The sequence below is a fragment of the Syngnathoides biaculeatus genome, chromosome 2 (genome assembly GCF_019802595.1).
Source record: "Syngnathoides biaculeatus isolate LvHL_M chromosome 2, ASM1980259v1, whole genome shotgun sequence".
Classification (NCBI taxonomy): Eukaryota; Metazoa; Chordata; class Actinopteri; order Syngnathiformes; family Syngnathidae; genus Syngnathoides; species Syngnathoides biaculeatus.
This window is the reverse complement of record NC_084641.1, coordinates 39,006,865-39,024,313: the sequence shown is the minus strand read 5'-3', so window position 1 is coordinate 39,024,313 and position 17,449 is coordinate 39,006,865. Positions and strand designations below refer to the sequence as shown.

Sequence of the window (17,449 nt, the reverse complement as noted above, 5' to 3'; positions counted from 1 at the left end):
CTTGCCCGTTGACAGCTGGGATAGGCTCCAGCACTCCCCGCGACCCTCGTGTAAGCGAAGAAAATGGAGGGATGGAAGACGGTTTTCGGGTAATATTTAAGGATGGGGCTAAGGCGGTTTAGGGTGGGTAAAAATCAGGATAAGGATGAGTTATCATCAACAAAAAGAAAACAACAAATGGACTTTTCTATGAAGCGACAGTAGAGCATGTTCGACCAGGATACAATAGCCAATCATCGTGCTCTGCCTCTTGCCTTGAAGCCAGCTGGGCGTGTCCTGTCAGGAACCTACGTGGATTCTAATAACATCTGCGAGACGTGTGCACCGCTTTAATTCGCCCATCTGGCAGTTTGTTAGGAAAATCTTTTTGGCCGAAATGTAACGTTAAATAGAGATACTAAAATATTTGAAGCAAGAATAATCTTTTTCAACGCATTAATGTTAATTATGACTTAAATGGGTCATCAAAAGCTATTTTTACGGTGTTCCCGCAAACTCATTATTTTGCGCTGACTGTGAAGTTTCTTCCGGACTCAAATATTGTTGAGCAACCCAGTTACCTAGCAACTGACTCCACAAGCAAATTTGAAGTAAACACAGACGTTATTTAGCCTAGGGATTTATATTAATTAATTATTACATTAAATTATATTGTGCTTTGCAACGCCATCTCACTTGAAGCCAAAGTCCCTTCATAAAATGGCAAAGTTTGTGATGGCTGGTAAGTTGACATAAGTATCATTTGAAACGTAAATGTATTTCATTGTGGTTTCATGTGATAGACCAACACAAAGTGGTTGATTTTAATGTGAAAGGAAAACGTGTTTGACAAATAAAACAATAGAACATGTGGCATGCGAAAGTATTTGCCCACATTTGATGTGTTCCCACAGGCAAGACTGACTGTCCATACTATGCCAAAGCAGAACTTTTGGCTGACAAATTGCAACGTTCTTTGCCAAATTTCCGCATACACAAGATCTCAATCCTGCCAGATGACTGGAAGGTAAATTTAGTTGTGTCCATGTTGAATATAAGTACAGTATGTGGCACCTCAATGACAACTCACTGGTTTCTGTCAGAATTGGCTAGAAGATACGTGCATAAGGAATGGGTGGAAACACGATGAGTCACCTTTAGTGTGGAGAGAACTGGTGCACCAAGGAGGCAAAGGGGTGTTCTTAGGAGGCTTTGAGGATTTTTTAGAGCACTGTCAGGTTGGCCTTACATTTGACTTATTACCTGGTTATGTTGTGGAGCATGGTTCCTTTGTCATATTTGTGTACTGTATTGTACCGTCAGATGTACTACAACATAACATCAGACATGTCTGAAGAAATGATGCAAAGTATTGCCAAAGAAAACCTTGTCACCAAGGTTAACCTGATTATGGAGGAGCAGCATCGCGCTAGTCTCATCCAACCCCTTCACATATGGATTAGCAGGTTAAATAGACTGGAAAAATACATACAAGTGTTGGTGGTAAAGTGCTTGTTGTGTACAACTAACTGGCCTGATTTGTACTTTGGCAGCGCGCTGAACCCAACATGCAACATGCTGATCCCCAGTCTGCTCTCTGCTGAGGTGGTGTCCCAAGCCTCTGCCATTAGCCTCCATCTCCTGCATGTGGAAGGCAACCAGGAGGAATTACAATCGCTAAAGATGGAGACTGAAGATCTAGCTTTGCCTCAGCTTCATCAGGCAGATAATTATCATTTTTTTCTTTTTTTAGTGACCTTACCATTAAAACCACCCTCCTGGCTTCATGTATGTACAGGTGACCATTCACACAGATCTGAAAGAAGCATTCCAGAAAGCTGAGATCATCCTCCTGTTGGACGACCACTTGTGTGAAGTCACTGATAGCAAGGATGTGCAGGAGCAAAAGAAGATGAAAGCAATTGCAGACCGGTACACTGAATACGGGCACTTGATTGAGGCAAGGGCAAGCAGCAACGTGAAGGTGATCGTGTCCGGTGGGTCACTTGTGAATCTCAGATGCTCATTTCTGCTGAAAGCCTGCTCAATCGACTGCCGTCACGTTGTTGCTGTTGCAACTCAGTTGGAGAATGAAGCCAGGGCTGCCATCGCCAGCAAGCTCAAAGTGAGGACTTCAGGTAGCTACGCCGGTTGCCTTTTAGTGTGGTCACTTGTCAAAATTCTGAGCAACTGTATTGTGTTCTGCTTCAGAGGTGACAGACGTCATTGTGTGGGGAGATGTTGGTGACCGCTTCTACATTGACCTCCAGAGGGCCAATGTTTTTAATTACAATGGACCAATCAAAGGGCCGCCTTTCTTTTCCCAACCAGTACTCGAAATTGTCTATGACAGGTCAGTCAGCAAACAAAAAGTAGAACAAAAAAGCAAGCTTTTCAGCTAGAGGTAGTAACTGAATGTTTGGGTCATACCAGACTTGAAGGACAATTTAGCCACGACATACGTTTTATGAGATATTTGTATTTGCATCTATGTAGCTGTCTGAGACAACCAAAGATAAATGAATTTTAGCATTCCTCTAGTTACAATATTTGAGGCGTTGATGCCAGCTGCCATCCTAACTCGTCAAGGGAACTTTGCATATAAAGGGAGCTTCGATGGCTATAAAACATCGACATGCCAGGTTTTTGTGGGAACAAGACAAATAAATAATTTCACAACTTTTCCCATCATTTATATGACCAACCTGTAATAAGCTATTTAATTAAATAAGGTAATGAGGGGGAGGAAAAATAAGTCCTTCATAGAGATAAAAAATAGACAATTAAAATTGCAGCATGACAAAAGAAAAAGCAATTTTAAGAGGGTACATTTTTGGGATTGGACATAATATTGTATTTGAGAATCACTTTTATCATAGCTAGTTACATTTTTATCTGAGGAAAACTTTAAACAAGTGCACATTCCTCTCTTTTGTGGATGGATCAAATTGAAATGCCAGTAAACATCATCCAAATCTGGAATGACCTGTTTATTGTGGCGTTTGTAACTTGTAGTGGCATAAAACAGCTCTTTTAGCATTACATCAGACCTGACTGGAAAAAATTCTTTAAGATGAGCATTAAAATACCTTCACATATACATCCATCTTCTTGCTTACATTTAACTTTTTTTTATTACTCTACCTACAAATGACCGGACTCATGTATCTGTTAGAGCATTAAGAAAAAAAAAAGCATGGCCCTTGAGCACAATTTTGCTCATTAGATTGTGCACTTAATAAAGTGCTATCAAAACCAGCTTAGCTGAGAATGACAGACCCAGCATTCCAACTTGTATCCCCAGCAAAAAAGCCAATGACCTCTGTGTTTTACTCAGGGAATGGTTGGAGAGCGACTTCCAAGATATTGTGCGTTGTCAGCAAGCTGCTGTAGTTTCAAAGACCCATCACGGAACTCACATGTCAACTGCCAATGGGATCCTCACTCTCCTAAAGGCATGGAACAAGACCTCCGTTCCCAGTCAGGTGTTTTCTGTTGGGGTCTTGTGCACAGGTGCAACACTAAAAGAGGAGGACTACAATGCAATTAATCGTGCTCACCTAAATGACAATACGCATTTTAAACCTTTGGGCAACTTTCAGGCCATTACGACCTCCCAGACGACGTGGTCCTGTCCTTTCCAGTGACTTTCACAGATGGCCGGTGGTCCGTGGTGTCCGACGTGACTGTTGGAGATGATCTGAAGCAGCGTCTTCAACTTTCTGCAAGTGAACTCAGGTAAGTAAAATGGCTAAGACCTTCAAACCTACCCTTGACATCACCTTAATGTATGATGCATTTCCTTCACAGGAAAAAGATGTTGATCTTGGAAAGCACAAGCGAAGGAAAAACCTAAATAAAACTTCAAACTGTTAAAGGTCCCCTCATCAGAATCTTTTTTTTTTTTTACTATTTTATGCTCAAGGTATGTCAAATTGAGTCTGTGACACAGTTTAAGTTTGATATCCATGCAGTCACTTGACTGAATGCTAAAATCAATCAACAGCATAGGCTTGCAAAACATGAGAATTTGAAATAATTGACATTGTGATGTAATTTCTTCAATGGATATCAACTATTTGCCCACTTTGTTGTTGGTACACACCCACCCAACTCAGCTGAACAGCAAGGCACCATGTCTGGCTTCCAAGTGAGCCTCATAAATCATAAAAATACAATATATAATGTGAATATTTTGTGTTTTCCAACAATACTCATATTAATAATTTATGATGTAACAGTGGTTAAAGTGGTGAACTTGCAGTCACATTTGCCAGAAATCGTTGTCATCGCAGGTTAGCTCAATTCCAATGAATTGAAGCGATTGATGAGCATAACCTCAAACTACCCCTCTTTATATTTTTATTCACATCCCCTTTCAGTTCCTATCAATAGGCCAACAATACAATGAATTAAGGCTCACAAGGATCGCAATGGGGGACGGGTGTCCCGCTGACTGCGAGGGCCGTAATGGGGAGTAGAATTGGGAAGAACAGGACGCAGATGGGGTCACCACGGCCACTTACAACACACCGCTCCATGCTTCTCAACAGAAGATGCCATGATTGGAGCCATCCGAGCCAAGCTGCTTTTGATGTTTAAACTGGCAAAGACGAGCAATCCATTAAGAGTATAGATTTACACGGCAGACATAATAATGAGATATCCAACCATGTCTAATGCTAGACAGACAAGACCAACTACAAAAGCTTGAAAAATGACATTTTGGGCATCTCCAACACAGTAAGAACAACCAGTCCAGAAAATTGATTAATTATAGACTTCAAAGACAATTGAAATTATTGACCAAAGGGGACCTTTAACAAATAGATTGGGAAAAACAGAAGGATAAATTAAAATACATTATCCTTTTCAGTTTGTTCTTTTATTCTCTCACTTTAGTGTAGTTCAACTCACCATTTTAACATTATAAACCTTGCCTGTACAAACTTATTTTGCCTTTGAGTCTCACAATGTAAAAGATCAAACTGAGTACTTTATGGAAAAGGAGAACTTAGAAAATATATTCCTTTCAGGTAACAGTTCAATGGGTATCTTTTCTTTATGAGTTAAGCAATCTTGTAAGCACACTACCACCAACAAACAAATTAATCTGTCAAACTCTGAATGTCATCAATTGCTCTTCATTTACAGGTCACTGTAATGAGGACAAACCAAAGGAGAACTGCTCACTGAGAAATAATAAAGAAACTGACTTTAAGCCGAAACATTCAAATGTATTTTCCCCCCACACATTGTGCAGCACATAGTTGAGAAACGAAAGTGTTTTTACATGCAGAATATTGCGGAATATATAAATTCCATTTTTCTTTTAAATCATTTCTACAATATACACTGGCAGGTTGGTAAACTGAATGGTTAGTACAAATACAGTTCATGAGGACAAGTTGGGAAATAAACACAATGCCGGGAGCCAATTTGTACACCCTACCTCCTGAGATTTGGATGCTGAGCAGTTAAAGCAAAACATACATTTCTTCCGAATTTCCAAGACCTGACAATTGAACATGGTTAGTTCATGTGTAATGCAAGGCATGCAATGTACTTGTTGTGGTTGGTTCTTAAATAATGGATAACTATAATAACTCAACATCACCTGCAGCAACGATGTGGCATAAAATTAGCGTCTAAGAAATTTTAGTTAAGAACGAGGCACCAACCATAGAGGAAAGCTGTTAAGGTCATTTACCTGTGTGGGTAAAGAGCTTTTCAACATCCAACACTGTCAAAGTTTCCGTTTCCAGGCAACGAGTGAAAGCGCAACTATGACTCAATGTGGCTGATTAGACAAAGAGAATACTTTTAATCTATTTGTGGCATGTCACCAATATCATTAAAGGGGTGTAATAAAACTTTGAATGCACCCACAGCAAAATATGACATCTAGCAGTTAAATGAAATAATTTAGAGCACATACTGCATTGTAATGCTAATCTCTGTAACAACATCTGGACAAACACCTGCTTTTGACAGCAGGTTAATTCAACACAGGGAATTTGCTTACGAAGCAAATTTCATTTCTTAGAGGGCAGATCTGAAATGCTGACAGCTCAAGCTGTTCTCGGGCAACAACAATATAAATGTTTTGCGTGTAGTGGTGTGTATCATGTAATCGTAATGGACACATTAAAAAGAAAACACATTTAGGAAGAGGAGGGGGATTGGGAGGATGGTGGGATTTCTTTTTGGGGGTGCAAAAGGGAAGCTATGACTGATGTTGATGCTGTGCAGCTTCCAATGTTTCCCCCACGAGCAGTTTTTCAGGGCTGAGTTCCAGCCCCTCATCTGCCTGCTCGAGTTCACTTTGGTCCAGAAGCTCAAAATCCTCTTCCTCGGTGGCAACCAGCGTATCATCGTGCACGTAATCACCAGTAATGCTCTCTGTGGTTATTGTCTCTAGGTCCTCGTCAGGCGCCAGCATCTGCGCCATCACAGGGGAAACGTTTTCGGTGGGTTGGGCGGAGGTCTCCATAATGCCTGGGGGGGACTCATGAGGAAGGAACTCAGCCAGGACGGGCTCCTCATTGGCCTCGCTGGAGCGTAGCAGTGCTGACAAAGTGTTCTGCACCACAGTGGAGATGGCTGTGCTTACAATCTCCTCACTTAGAGCCTCAAGTGACCGTTGTGCACCTTGGGTAACAAGTGCTTCCCTCTCCTCTACTCTCTGGCCCGAAGCTCCTTCCCCTATTGCCGGCACCACACCCACCTCAGTGCCGGGCAGTCTCCCATGGCCATTAAAGTGAGTGTTCACAAAGTGAAGAGGGGATGCAAGGTGCTGGATGAGGAGGCTAGCGGGGCTCAACTGTTGGGCCTCTGCAGGAGCGCTTGCCTGGGTTCTTTCACTTTGGCCCGTCCCTTGTAATGGGAAGCGCAGGCGGTTGTGGTCGAAGGACGGAAACTCTTCAATGGAAGGAAACTCAGGTAGATCCCGCAGATAGGACTCTTCAGGGTCACTGTGTAAACTCTGTTGATCCAGGTCTGAACAGATGAGACATGAAGGATATTTTCAAGGTATACTGTCTTCTACAAGCTCCCACACAGCTAGTTGTTGCTCTAAAATGTCCTTCAAAACATGCATAAAGGAATGTGTTTTGAATTCTTTGTGGCTCCACACTGATGTAAAACTGGCTAGGCCTCTCTTCTATCTGAAAGGCTATTATTTCCCATACTGGTAAAATTCAAAGTGCCATTTTGAAACAAGCAACATTACCTTCAGACACATCCGTCAGTTGGGGGGTCGTAGCTCTGGATACTGAGAACCCGCCGCTCTCCAATATGGACGCCTCCTCATCAGACAATTCTGAGTCTGTAATGGCCATTGCTAGGGCCGTAGTTTTAACGTCAACCTGAGTAAGATAACCACAATGACAAATAAGTACCCATTATATGTGTGAAAAGAAATATTGGGCAATGGGACAGTTATAGTGCAATGCTACACTATTGGGACAAACCCCTCCTTGAGCCGTCACCCTTCGTGGCGGAGAGGTTTGTGTGTTCCAATGATCCTTGTAGTTAAGTTGTTTGGGGGCTTTATGACCATGGCAGGGTCACCCATGACAAACAGGTCCTAGGTGAGGGACTAGACAAAGAACAGCTCAGAAGACTCCCATGTTGCATAAAAACAGTAGAACATGTTTTCATTTGCCCAGACACGAGGCATTGGAGCCCCACTCTGGTGCTGGGCTTGGATGTTGGTTCTAAGGGGAGCACCTGGTAGTCGAGTTTGCACCCATGGAGTCTGGCCGGGGACATCCCAAAAGGGAAACTTCATTCCCCCTTCCCATGAACTTACCACCTGCAGGAGGAGCCACAGGAGTCAAGTGCAGTCTGACCTGCGCGGTTGCCCAAGGCAGGGACCATGGTCATCTGATCCCCAGCTACAGAAAATGTCTGTAAGGATGTGGAACATCACCTCTCTGGCAGGGGAGCACCCTGAGGTGGTGTGTGAGGTCGAGAGGTTTTGACTTAATACAGTCGAGCTCGCCACCACACACAGTTTGGGCACTGGTACAAGTCCTCTTGAGAGGAGTTGGACTCTCTTCCACTCTGGAGTTGCCCACAGTTGAGAGGCACTGAGCAGGTGTGGATGGAAATATTGAAAAAAAGTACTAATACAATACTCTAATCAGATACTGGAAGATAGATGAAGTTGGAGGGAAATTATTGAATTCATTTTCAAATCACATCTCACCATTGTTGCAAGCCCCTTTGAATAATTTTCTAACCCTGGGTATGGAGTAAGTTAGAATGTTCTCCTCCTACTTGCATAGAGTTTCACCAAGGTACTAAGTGAGGCTCCTCCCACATTCCAAAAGCATGCATGGTAGGTGAAATGGACACTCTAAATCAGGGGTCACCAAGCTTTTTGAGGCTGAGGGCTACTTCGTGAGCACTGATCGTATGAAGGGCTACAGGACCTGTTTGCAGCAAACTTCCAAAACACCTTATATTTTACAAATATATAAATACTTTATATTATACATGATTTTAAAAATGTAATTAATGTAATCAGGTCAGATTCAAAATTTAAAGCACAAATAATCACAATTTGTGACCTGTGCTATTTTTTTAACATATCTCACGGGTGTCTTAAGTGGTGCTCGCAGGCACCGTGTTGGTGATCCCTGCTCTAAATTGTCCAGAAACGTGAACATGACTATGAACACTTGTTTTTTTACCGGTATTTGCGCAAGTGGCTAGCAACCAAGTGAGCGGTCTATTTGTGTCAATCGCCAAAATCAAGATCAATACGGTATAAATGTGACGTCAGGAGAGTGCAGGGCAATATGGGGATACCCCAAATGGAAAGATTGGAAACTACTGCTTCTACACTATTATTCTCCAGAGATATCAAAAGATTGGCTGCAATGTAATGCAATATTTCTTGTTGGGCTCTTATAGTCACAAAACATTCAACTGTGCAGCCTTTTAATTGTAAAGTTGAAATGGCACCACGTGAACATGACAAAACTGGTTTAAAATATTAGATAGAACACAATAGTCACTAAATATAAGTCTTTGAGTGCCAAAAATCTTGATTTCAAAGTATTGATTTTATAAAAGGACAACATTATGCATCAATGATGTTTTAATTGTTCGTATACAAATAGCAGGGTCTCTGGCATGACTGCTGCCCATTGAACAACAAAGTAAATATTTTGTTTGCAGCCTAATTCCAAAAATATGTCTGTGAGCGAGCCTTTCTGAATTTTGCTAAATGTTGACTTTAAAAATGGTTAAAGTACAGGATAGGGTGAAATTACCCAGTAGGGGATTCACACAAGTGTTCATCATTTGTAGTCTGGACATGAAGGGGGGAACATCTCATGGCTAGGGGCTTTCAGAATCCCCAGAAGTCTCCCATAACACAACATTTTTTTTCTAATTTGTTGCTAGCTAGTTACTTTTTTTTAGTGTTGCTAGTTCAACAAACAACAAAAGCGCACTCTGCATCAGTATGGGACAAAAACATACAGTATTTATGGCTTGTCTTGGAACCCCAATTATGTGCGTTCCTTTCAAATGATACAGACAAGGGAAAAAGCCCACTTCAATGGGACGTGGGAAGGACTACAGACATCGTGACTGCTGAAAAACCTCCAGATGGAGACTGTTGTGAATGTTTCTGAAATGAGAGCTATCACGAGGCCATACCGTTGGCGCAAAACAGGAGAGCTCCTCGTCGCTTTCGCTTTCTGTTTCGGCTCTTGGCTCATCACCTTCCTCCATCTCCTTCTTTAATTCTGATACACAAACACAAGTGTTTGAATTGTCAAAGTTGGCACAATAAACAACCACAAAGGAAACTTAGCTAGGACTGTGGGGGGAAAAAACTAATCGGCTAGCATAACAATTGGTCAACGCACACATTTCTGCTTCAAGGCAATAAAAAATATTAATCAAATCACATTTGTGTCATCCAGAAGCACTTTTCCACTGTCCATGTTTACAGCACGGACATTTGATCCAGACGGACACACTGTTGGGCATGTGAAATACACTGCTAAAAAGCATCAGAGGAATGCCTGTGAGTGATTTTTAAGACATGAGCTGTGTAATGTACAAAACATGATGTATGACCTGAATAGTAGGTGTTTTTTTTCAAATATCTAAAATGGTAATTGCTAGCACACTCATTCTCTTTGCAAACAGTAACCATTCAACAAGAGTTTATACCAGGGGTCGTGAACCTATGGCTTGCGAGCATACCTGGCTCTTTTGGTGGTTGCGTATGCTCGCAGAGCCCTAATAACGACATACTGTATACAGCAGGGGTGTTCAATGTGTCCAACCTGATCAACTGGTCGATCGTGAGGCAGTTTTGGTCGATTGTGTGACGGTTTGCCCAAAAAAAAAAAAAAAAAAAGAAAAAAAAAAAAATCAGACTGACTCTCTCAGCCTCGAAGGTTCCCGACCCCTGGTATATACCATACACTCAGTACCAACATGAATGCCAGCCCTCATGAATGTGAATAATAAAATCGATGTTCCTGATTCAGAAAAAAAAATACACAGAATATCCAAAGGATGATCGATTCTAAAAAGATTTGATAGTGACAGACAAATGCACAGCAAACTGTTGCATCAAGTGATGCTCACTTCTCTTATCATGCTTGCGAGGCTCTGTATCTCCCTTCATGCTGTAGTCCAGTTTCATTAGGATGGGCTCCAGGCCGGTGTACATCCTTTGGATCAGTTCATGGTACACCACCAGTGGCCACAGAATTACACTCAGACCTGAAGGAATTTGAAACAAGGCAAATGAGCACCGCATGCTGGTCAAATTATAAAAAAATTGTTCACATCATACAAAATTGAATGTAATCACAAAGAGTTGTTGTGACAGCAGCAACAAAATGTGACTCACCTATGATATAAGAGATCATGATTCCTGGAACATAATGTCCGACAACCGCAAGTACAAAACAGCCGCTGCACATCACTGCGCAGAACTGAGAAATAAAATCATAATTCAAAAGCAAGACAGCAGCTGTACTGAAGCTGGAAAGGGTAAGTAGGAAGCCAAAGAGCAACATCTTGGAAAGTGCTGAGCATGTTTGTCAGCATGCTTGTGAGAAGATCACATTAAACAATGACATTTTAAATTATAAAAAAAAAAAACACCTACTGTAAGTACATTTTCATTACACTGGTACCTGGTATTACCTTGCCATGATTCTGTCGTTTGTACTGTAGTGTCTCGTGCAGGAACAGACAAGATGTCAGGTAACTTTCCGCAAGGTGGTGACTGAGCTCAGGAAGGCTAAGGAGCCGCTGCTTTGTGCTCACTGATTCACTGCACACACACGCACGCACGCACGCACCCACCCACCCACACACACACACACACACACACACACACACACACACACGCACACACCAATAACAACAAAATTCAGATGGAAACAAAACTTCTCTCCAGGTGGTCCTTAACATGTTATCACAGATGATGCAAGAAGAACACACACACACAAGTGGCACAAAATCAGCTCCACTACAAAATATGCATACCTTTGAATGGGGGAAATCTCAACACGTGGAACTAAAGTAGCCAGAAAAACACAGGATTAGATTAAAATGTGTTAAAATTGCACTCAAATACAGCGGTACATCTACATACGAAATTAATCCGTTCCGGAAGTCGTTTCGTAATGTGAATTTTCATAAGTAGAAGCGCATTTAACATGTAAATAGTGTAATCCGTTCCAAGTCCCCCCACTCCCAGCTAAAAATAAGCATTCGAAGTACATAATGTAAAGATGAATAGAAAAAAATGTTAATTTACCTTTGGTGTTGGGCGACTATGCGAAGAGAAGGGTGAGTGACAAGCAAAAAACATCATGGGGGACGGAGGAAGAGGCAAACTTTTAACAGCCAAGAGAAAACATGTACGAACGTACGCACGCACACAACTTCATTTTACTAAAGTTTTTGAGGTCCATGCTGAAGAAAGATGAATACATTTGCAAAAAACACAAACCAAAAAGTTGTACTTTTCCAGTGTTTGTTAGCTTGTGATAGTGTGTGACAGCGCGAGTGTGACTCGGTGGCAATTGAAAGTCCAAGGGATTCATAAAGCATCATGGGTAGAGTCACGTCCTTCTGAGCCAATGGGATGCCAGGAAGATGCTACTAGCCAATGGCAGAGCAGCTCTATCGTGCCACACAAACCAAGATACAAGATGTTAAACTTCAGTGGAATTTGGGGAATCTAGCACCTATTTTTTACTTTCGTATCCTGAATTTCCTTCATAACTAGAGACATTATTTTTCCGAGGAGGCATTTCATAACCTAAAGTTTTTGTTACTAGAGATGTTCGTAAGTAGAGGTACCGCTGTATATGCATATTCATATGTACAACCACAAACATGATGATGTATATTTTGTGACATTGTCAAAAACCTTAATTTGTAGCTGAAGGAGGTCACCACAATAGTAGAAATCACTGTTCATTATTAACTTTATCGAGGCCTTTTTCTTATCATTACATTGTACGGCTTTCCGTTATGAATTGTAGTCCAAATGTAAACGGGGTGTTCGGTGCACAAACCTCATCCAATTAACTAGTAAAGCAGCGCTCTAATAATACAGTACATGGTTATCAGGCACAAGAAGGCACGTTCAGTTACTGCAATTCTGTTTTTGGTAATCATTATCATCATAATCCAACCATTTGCCAGACTACAGTACTTATCTTCACTAGGGTATGCTGTACACAAATGTTAAAAATACAAAACAACAGCAAAATTATCATTAAAAAGGTAACTGACACAGGAAAAGCTAAAGCGAATAGGCAGACTGGAATAAATGTGTCTAGAGTTTGGATTTGAAAAGGGTTAATAAATCTCTGTTTAAGAAGTTAAGTGGTTGTGAGTTACAAAGATCTGGGGCTTAGTGGCAGAAGGCCGGATCTTTATTTTATATGAGATGCATTATTGCTTCTTTTTGACTATCTGCAGCCTGTGGGCAGCACAATATAGTTCTACCTGTCGGCCGGTCCCGAGCCTGGATAAATGCAGAGGGTTGCGTCGGGAAGGGCATCCGGCGTAAAACTGTGCCAAACATATATGAGGGTTCATCATAGGAATTCCACAGCGGTTAGGTCGTGGCCCGGGCTTCCTACGCCCGCCCCCGGAAATGTTAATATTCAGAACTGTGGAAACTACAGAGGAATATAGATGATGAGCTGCACAATGAAGTTATAAGAAAGAGTAGTGGAGGCTAGACTCAGGACAGAAAGGTATCTGCGAGCAACAGTATGGTTTTGTGCCTAGAAAAAGTACCACAGATGCATTATTTGGCTTGAGGACGCTCGTGGAAAAGTACATAGAAGGTCAGAAGGAGCTACATTGTATCTTTGTAGACAGAGAAAGCCTATGACAGAGTACCAAGAGAGGAACTGTGGTACTGCATGCGCAAATTTGGTGTGGCGGAGAAATATGTTAGAATAATACAAGACATGTATGAGGGCAGCAGAACAGCGGTGAGATGTGCCGTAGGTGTGTCAGAAGAATTTAAGGTGGAAGTGGGACTGCATCAGGGTTCCGCGCAGAGCCCCTTCCTGTTTGCGGGATTAATGACAGACAGACAGACAGACAGACAGACAGACAGACTGACAGACGAGGCTAGACTGGAATCCCATTGGACCGTGATGTTCGCAGATGATATTGTGATCTGCAGTGAAAGCAGGGAGCAGGCAGAGGAATAATTAGAAAGATGGAGGTACGCACTGGAAAGGAGAGGAATGAAGATTAGCCAAAGTAAAACAGAATATGTGTGTGTGAATGAGAGGGGTGGAGAAGGAAGAGTGAATCTTCAGGGAGAAGAGATAGCGAGGGTGGATGACCTAAAATACTTGGGGTCAACAATACAGAGCAATGGTGAGTGTGGTAAGGAAGTGAAGAAACGGGTCTAAGCGGGATGGAACAGTTGGCGGAAGGTGTCTGGTGTGTTATGTGACAGAGGAGTAGCCGCCAGGATGAAGGGCAAAGTTTATAAAACAGTGGTGAGGCCAGCCATAATGTACGGAATAAGAGAAGGTGGCTCTGAAGAAACAACAGGAAGCAGAACTTGAGGTAGCAGAAATGAAGATGCTGAGGTTCTCGCTTGGTGTGAACAGGTTGGATAGGATTAGAAATTAGCTCATTAGAGGGATAGTCAAAGTTGGATGTTTTGGAGACAAGGTTTGAGAGAGCAGACTTCGATGGTTTGGACATGTTCAGAGGCGAGAGGGTGAGTATATTGGTAGAAGGATGCTGAGGATGGAGCTGCCAGGCAAAAGAGTGAGAGAAAGATCAAAGAAAAGGTTGATGGATGTTGTCAGGGTGAATATGAGGACAGTGGATATTAGAGAGGAGGATGCACGAGATAGGCTTAGATGGAAAAAGACGACATACTGTGGCAACCCCTAACGTGACAAGCCGAAAGAAAGAGAAGAAGTACATGCTGTATTGGGCAGGGATCCAGTAGAGTTGTTCCAAGACTTGACTGTGTGGGCAGTAGTGGGGGTCCTTGTGATAATATGGGCAGCAGAGTTCTAGAGAAGGTGTAGATTTTGTAGTGATTTATGGTGTCTTTTGATAGTTTTGCATTTCTAGCCTAAATGTGATTTTCATAAATAATTATAACTGTTCTACCTGGTTAGAGTACGTTGTTGACAGACTACAGTGTGGCCTAAGAACACATCATCAGCCAGAGGTTTTATAATGAATGACAATGTGCTCTGAATACAACTATATATTTACTTTAATTATGACATTTCAGCTACTGGTCATATTCAGTTCACCTGGGAATGGAAAGTTTTGATACACTGAGGACCCGATGTGTAAATGTGTTGCATTAATGCGGTTTCCACATACATGGATTTTGAACTGGAGAGGCAACAGTGGATGAAGGAATGTCACATTTTTAGAGGGGAGTGGATCGGTTTTTGGCCAGGGCAATTATCAGTGCCAATATTCCGTATTTTGATGTATATTTGAATCATCCTTATATTGTAATGTTTTAAAAGTCGGATAAAAATCAGTCAGAAATTGGGTGAACATTAGGGAGCTGTTTCCCTTAATTTTGAGTTTAGTTTCGGAGATGCTAACCCTGGAGACTCCTTACATTTGGTAACTTTTTGTTACAACTGAAGACAAAGACACGGCAAAGATGAGCATTTTGGTTACAATTACATTTTGGAAAACTTTAGGGAATCAGTTCTTTGTTATAAGTTGCTGAAGACATGCTGCCGAGCCTGGGATCTCACTACACTTTTGCTTAAAATTTGAAAACAAAGATGCATTGTCTAACATGGAAAAACCTGTGGTGCAAATCTGAAAAGCAGTTCAATAAAAAAAATTTAAAAAAAAAACTTGTGCTTACAGCCATTTTTAAAAAGTGGTAGAGCTGGTATTCAAAATTTTGAGGCCAACATTTTCATTTGAACAACAAAAGAGCATCACCTCCAAATATCGATAATCAGCCCTAAATCAAAAATCAGTTCATCTCGAAGTCTGATAATGAAATTGCCATGAGTGTTTTTTCTTACTCGTAACGATAAGCAACCTGGGCTTCCATCTCTCCAGCAGCATCAGTCCCAGGAGGGACACACTCAACAGGAAAAGTGGGCGCAGGGAAGTGTATGATAGGAGCCTGTGAAAGACACACAAAAAGATTGTCGTGTCTTGTTTAAAATCCCGGTATGAATGAACGTGATTATTTACACACGTACCCTCAAGCATCCCGCCTAGTTGCACAGTGCCCAAGCTACCCGTGACAGCTGATACACAGGACGGCCCCACTCATCGTGGCCCAAGTACAAGTCTTTCACGAGCGCCGAATGAACGCTTCGGCACAAATTATTTGGCCGATCTGATTTCAGTGCACTCATGTCCAAGCAGTTCAATGCCTGTCACACTTTTATGGTGTCGACGAGCCGTGTTAGCATTCGGCTACAGATGGGATTAGCAGTTTTATCCTGACTGACGTTTAGCTCGCACATCACTGCAACATTAACGAGCTGCCAACAGTCGTTTTCGACCACCTCGACTGGGCCTTACCAGAATAACGTGTTGAGCGTGACCGCCACCGAGATGCTGTACAGTGGCCTCTCCCACACCAGCAGCCGCTGAAACCACAGAAGCGCAGCCTCGTAGGGCAACAGCCAGTCTTGAAGGCGCTCCCGCACCCGCTCGAGCTCCGGGTTCCTTTCGCCACAAGAGTGCTCCGACGTACCGCCTGGAAACAGGGCCTCCAGGCCGACTGAAGAGGATGTAACGGAGGGGCGTCTTCGTGACTCCTCAGCGCTCGCCATGTTTCTTTGCGCCACTTTGTTATGTTTTGGAGATCACGGGGTATAATGGCGAGCTCAGAGTCAAGCCCACCAGTTCTATGAAACACTGCCTCCGTGTGGACTTTCAAAATAAAGCAAAGTATAATTCAGCCTTGACAAGTATTTATTGGAGTAATTTATCAACATATAGACCCCAAATTTAAAAACCCTACATATTTTACTTCATCAAAACGCATGAAGAAACCTAACAAACCAACTCAAAGTACTTCTGGTAAAATGCTCACAGCGGGTGGTAACAAAAAGGTCACGTTTCCTTGTTTACCTTAACGCTCGCCTCTTTAAATGTAAGTCTATCACCCTCAGGAGGAAGATTTTACTGCACGACTGGGCTGCATGAACGTCGATTTCATGTACAGTACAGTACAGTACAGTACAATACTGTACAAGACGTCCTTGGGTTAGGACCGACTCCCATTCCAACGACGGCAACGAATTCGTCCGTATTTGGAAACGTGCCGTTAATCTAATGCAACCCATATGCCATACTCGCAGTAAATAAATATTTGCATGAAAACATTTCTAGTCATGAATTAAAGGAAAAAACACTGTGGTGAGCAGTCAGTGGCAGAAGGTTTCTCTGATGGGCAACTCTGGAACATCATGGTCTCCATCCAGCCTTTTTGGGCCCTAAATATTATATAAAAAAATACAAGCAAAATTCAAATATTTGTTTTATTAAATCATTAAAACTTATTCTCAGCAGTATGTTCTCTTCATTTCATAGCCTTTCTCTAGACGTCACTGCTTCCAGTATATGTACATGGATAGTAGATTTGTTTTTGCAATCAGTTTTCAACCTGCCATTTCAATCTCATCAGTCCTCGGCCTTGCTACCTATTGTGCCCAAAAGTAAGAATATTAGCAGATGGATAGTTTCTTTAACTAGTGATATTTTAAATTAAATTTTGATTGCTGGCCCACAATGACATCAACATTTTTATCTGTTGTGATTAGTTGGTCGATTAGCTAAAAAGATCAGTGACAATCTGCACAAATTAATACGTTTATTAATCAGCATCTCTGGTGAATCAGATTTTTTTTATTTGCCCTTTCAATGTTTTCTTCAACTTATGATAGCTTCTTGACTGTGCCAGAAGATGTATAGTACATGG

General features: G+C 41.9%; 2 protein-coding genes across 5 annotated transcripts; one reads left to right on the top strand and one right to left on the bottom strand.

The window, feature by feature from the left end:
- The first annotated feature begins 111 nt into the window (after positions 1-111).
- On the top strand, positions 112-4,962 carry mdh1b (malate dehydrogenase 1B, NAD (soluble)). 4 transcript variants are annotated; one of them, XM_061804007.1, is made up of 11 exons: positions 112-721; positions 894-1,006; positions 1,083-1,217; positions 1,303-1,445; positions 1,533-1,701; positions 1,778-1,911; positions 1,999-2,117; positions 2,191-2,332; positions 3,317-3,492; positions 3,582-3,717; positions 3,790-4,962. In XM_061804007.1, the coding sequence occupies exons 1-11, from the start codon at positions 700-702 to the stop codon at positions 3,833-3,835; spliced, it is 1,335 nt and encodes a 444-aa protein (XP_061659991.1). In that variant the 5' UTR covers positions 112-699; the 3' UTR covers positions 3,836-4,962. The 4 variants fall into 4 exon arrangements, with proteins under 4 accessions (XP_061659991.1, XP_061659999.1, XP_061659982.1 ...); XM_061804015.1 differs by having other exon boundaries at positions 1,778-1,939; positions 2,063-2,117; XM_061803998.1 differs by having other exon boundaries at positions 1,778-2,117.
- A 145-nt stretch (positions 4,963-5,107) lies between these two features.
- retreg2 (reticulophagy regulator family member 2) lies at positions 5,108-16,810 on the bottom strand. Its single transcript, XM_061803984.1, has 10 exons — positions 16,600-16,810; positions 16,045-16,398; positions 15,534-15,637; positions 11,512-11,542; positions 11,167-11,296; positions 10,868-10,952; positions 10,600-10,737; positions 9,655-9,743; positions 7,211-7,346; positions 5,108-6,978 (listed from the first exon to the last, which is right to left on the bottom strand). The coding sequence occupies exons 2-10, from the start codon at positions 16,296-16,298 to the stop codon at positions 6,206-6,208; spliced, it is 1,740 nt and encodes a 579-aa protein (XP_061659968.1). The 5' UTR covers positions 16,299-16,398; positions 16,600-16,810; the 3' UTR covers positions 5,108-6,205.
- Between the last annotated feature and the right edge of the window lie 639 nt (positions 16,811-17,449).

Coding starts and splice junctions, on each gene's coding strand:
- mdh1b (XM_061803998.1), top strand. CDS start 700: ATGGCAAAGTTTGTGATGGCTG. Junction 1,218..1,302: donor ATTTTTTAGAGCACTGTCAG/GTTGGCCTTACA, acceptor TTGTACCGTCAG/ATGTACTACAACATAACATC. Junction 2,333..3,316: donor CTCGAAATTGTCTATGACAG/GTCAGTCAGCAA, acceptor TGTTTTACTCAG/GGAATGGTTGGAGAGCGACT.
- retreg2 (XM_061803984.1), bottom strand. CDS start 16,298: ATGGCGAGCGCTGAGGAGTCACGAAGACGCCCCTCCGTTACATCCTCT. Junction 9,744..10,599: donor TCGCAAGCATGATAAGAGAA/GTGAGCATCACT, acceptor TTTGTGTATCAG/AATTAAAGAAGGAGATGGAG. Junction 7,347..9,654: donor TCTCCTGTTTTGCGCCAACG/GTATGGCCTCGT, acceptor TATCTTACTCAG/GTTGACGTTAAAACTACGGC.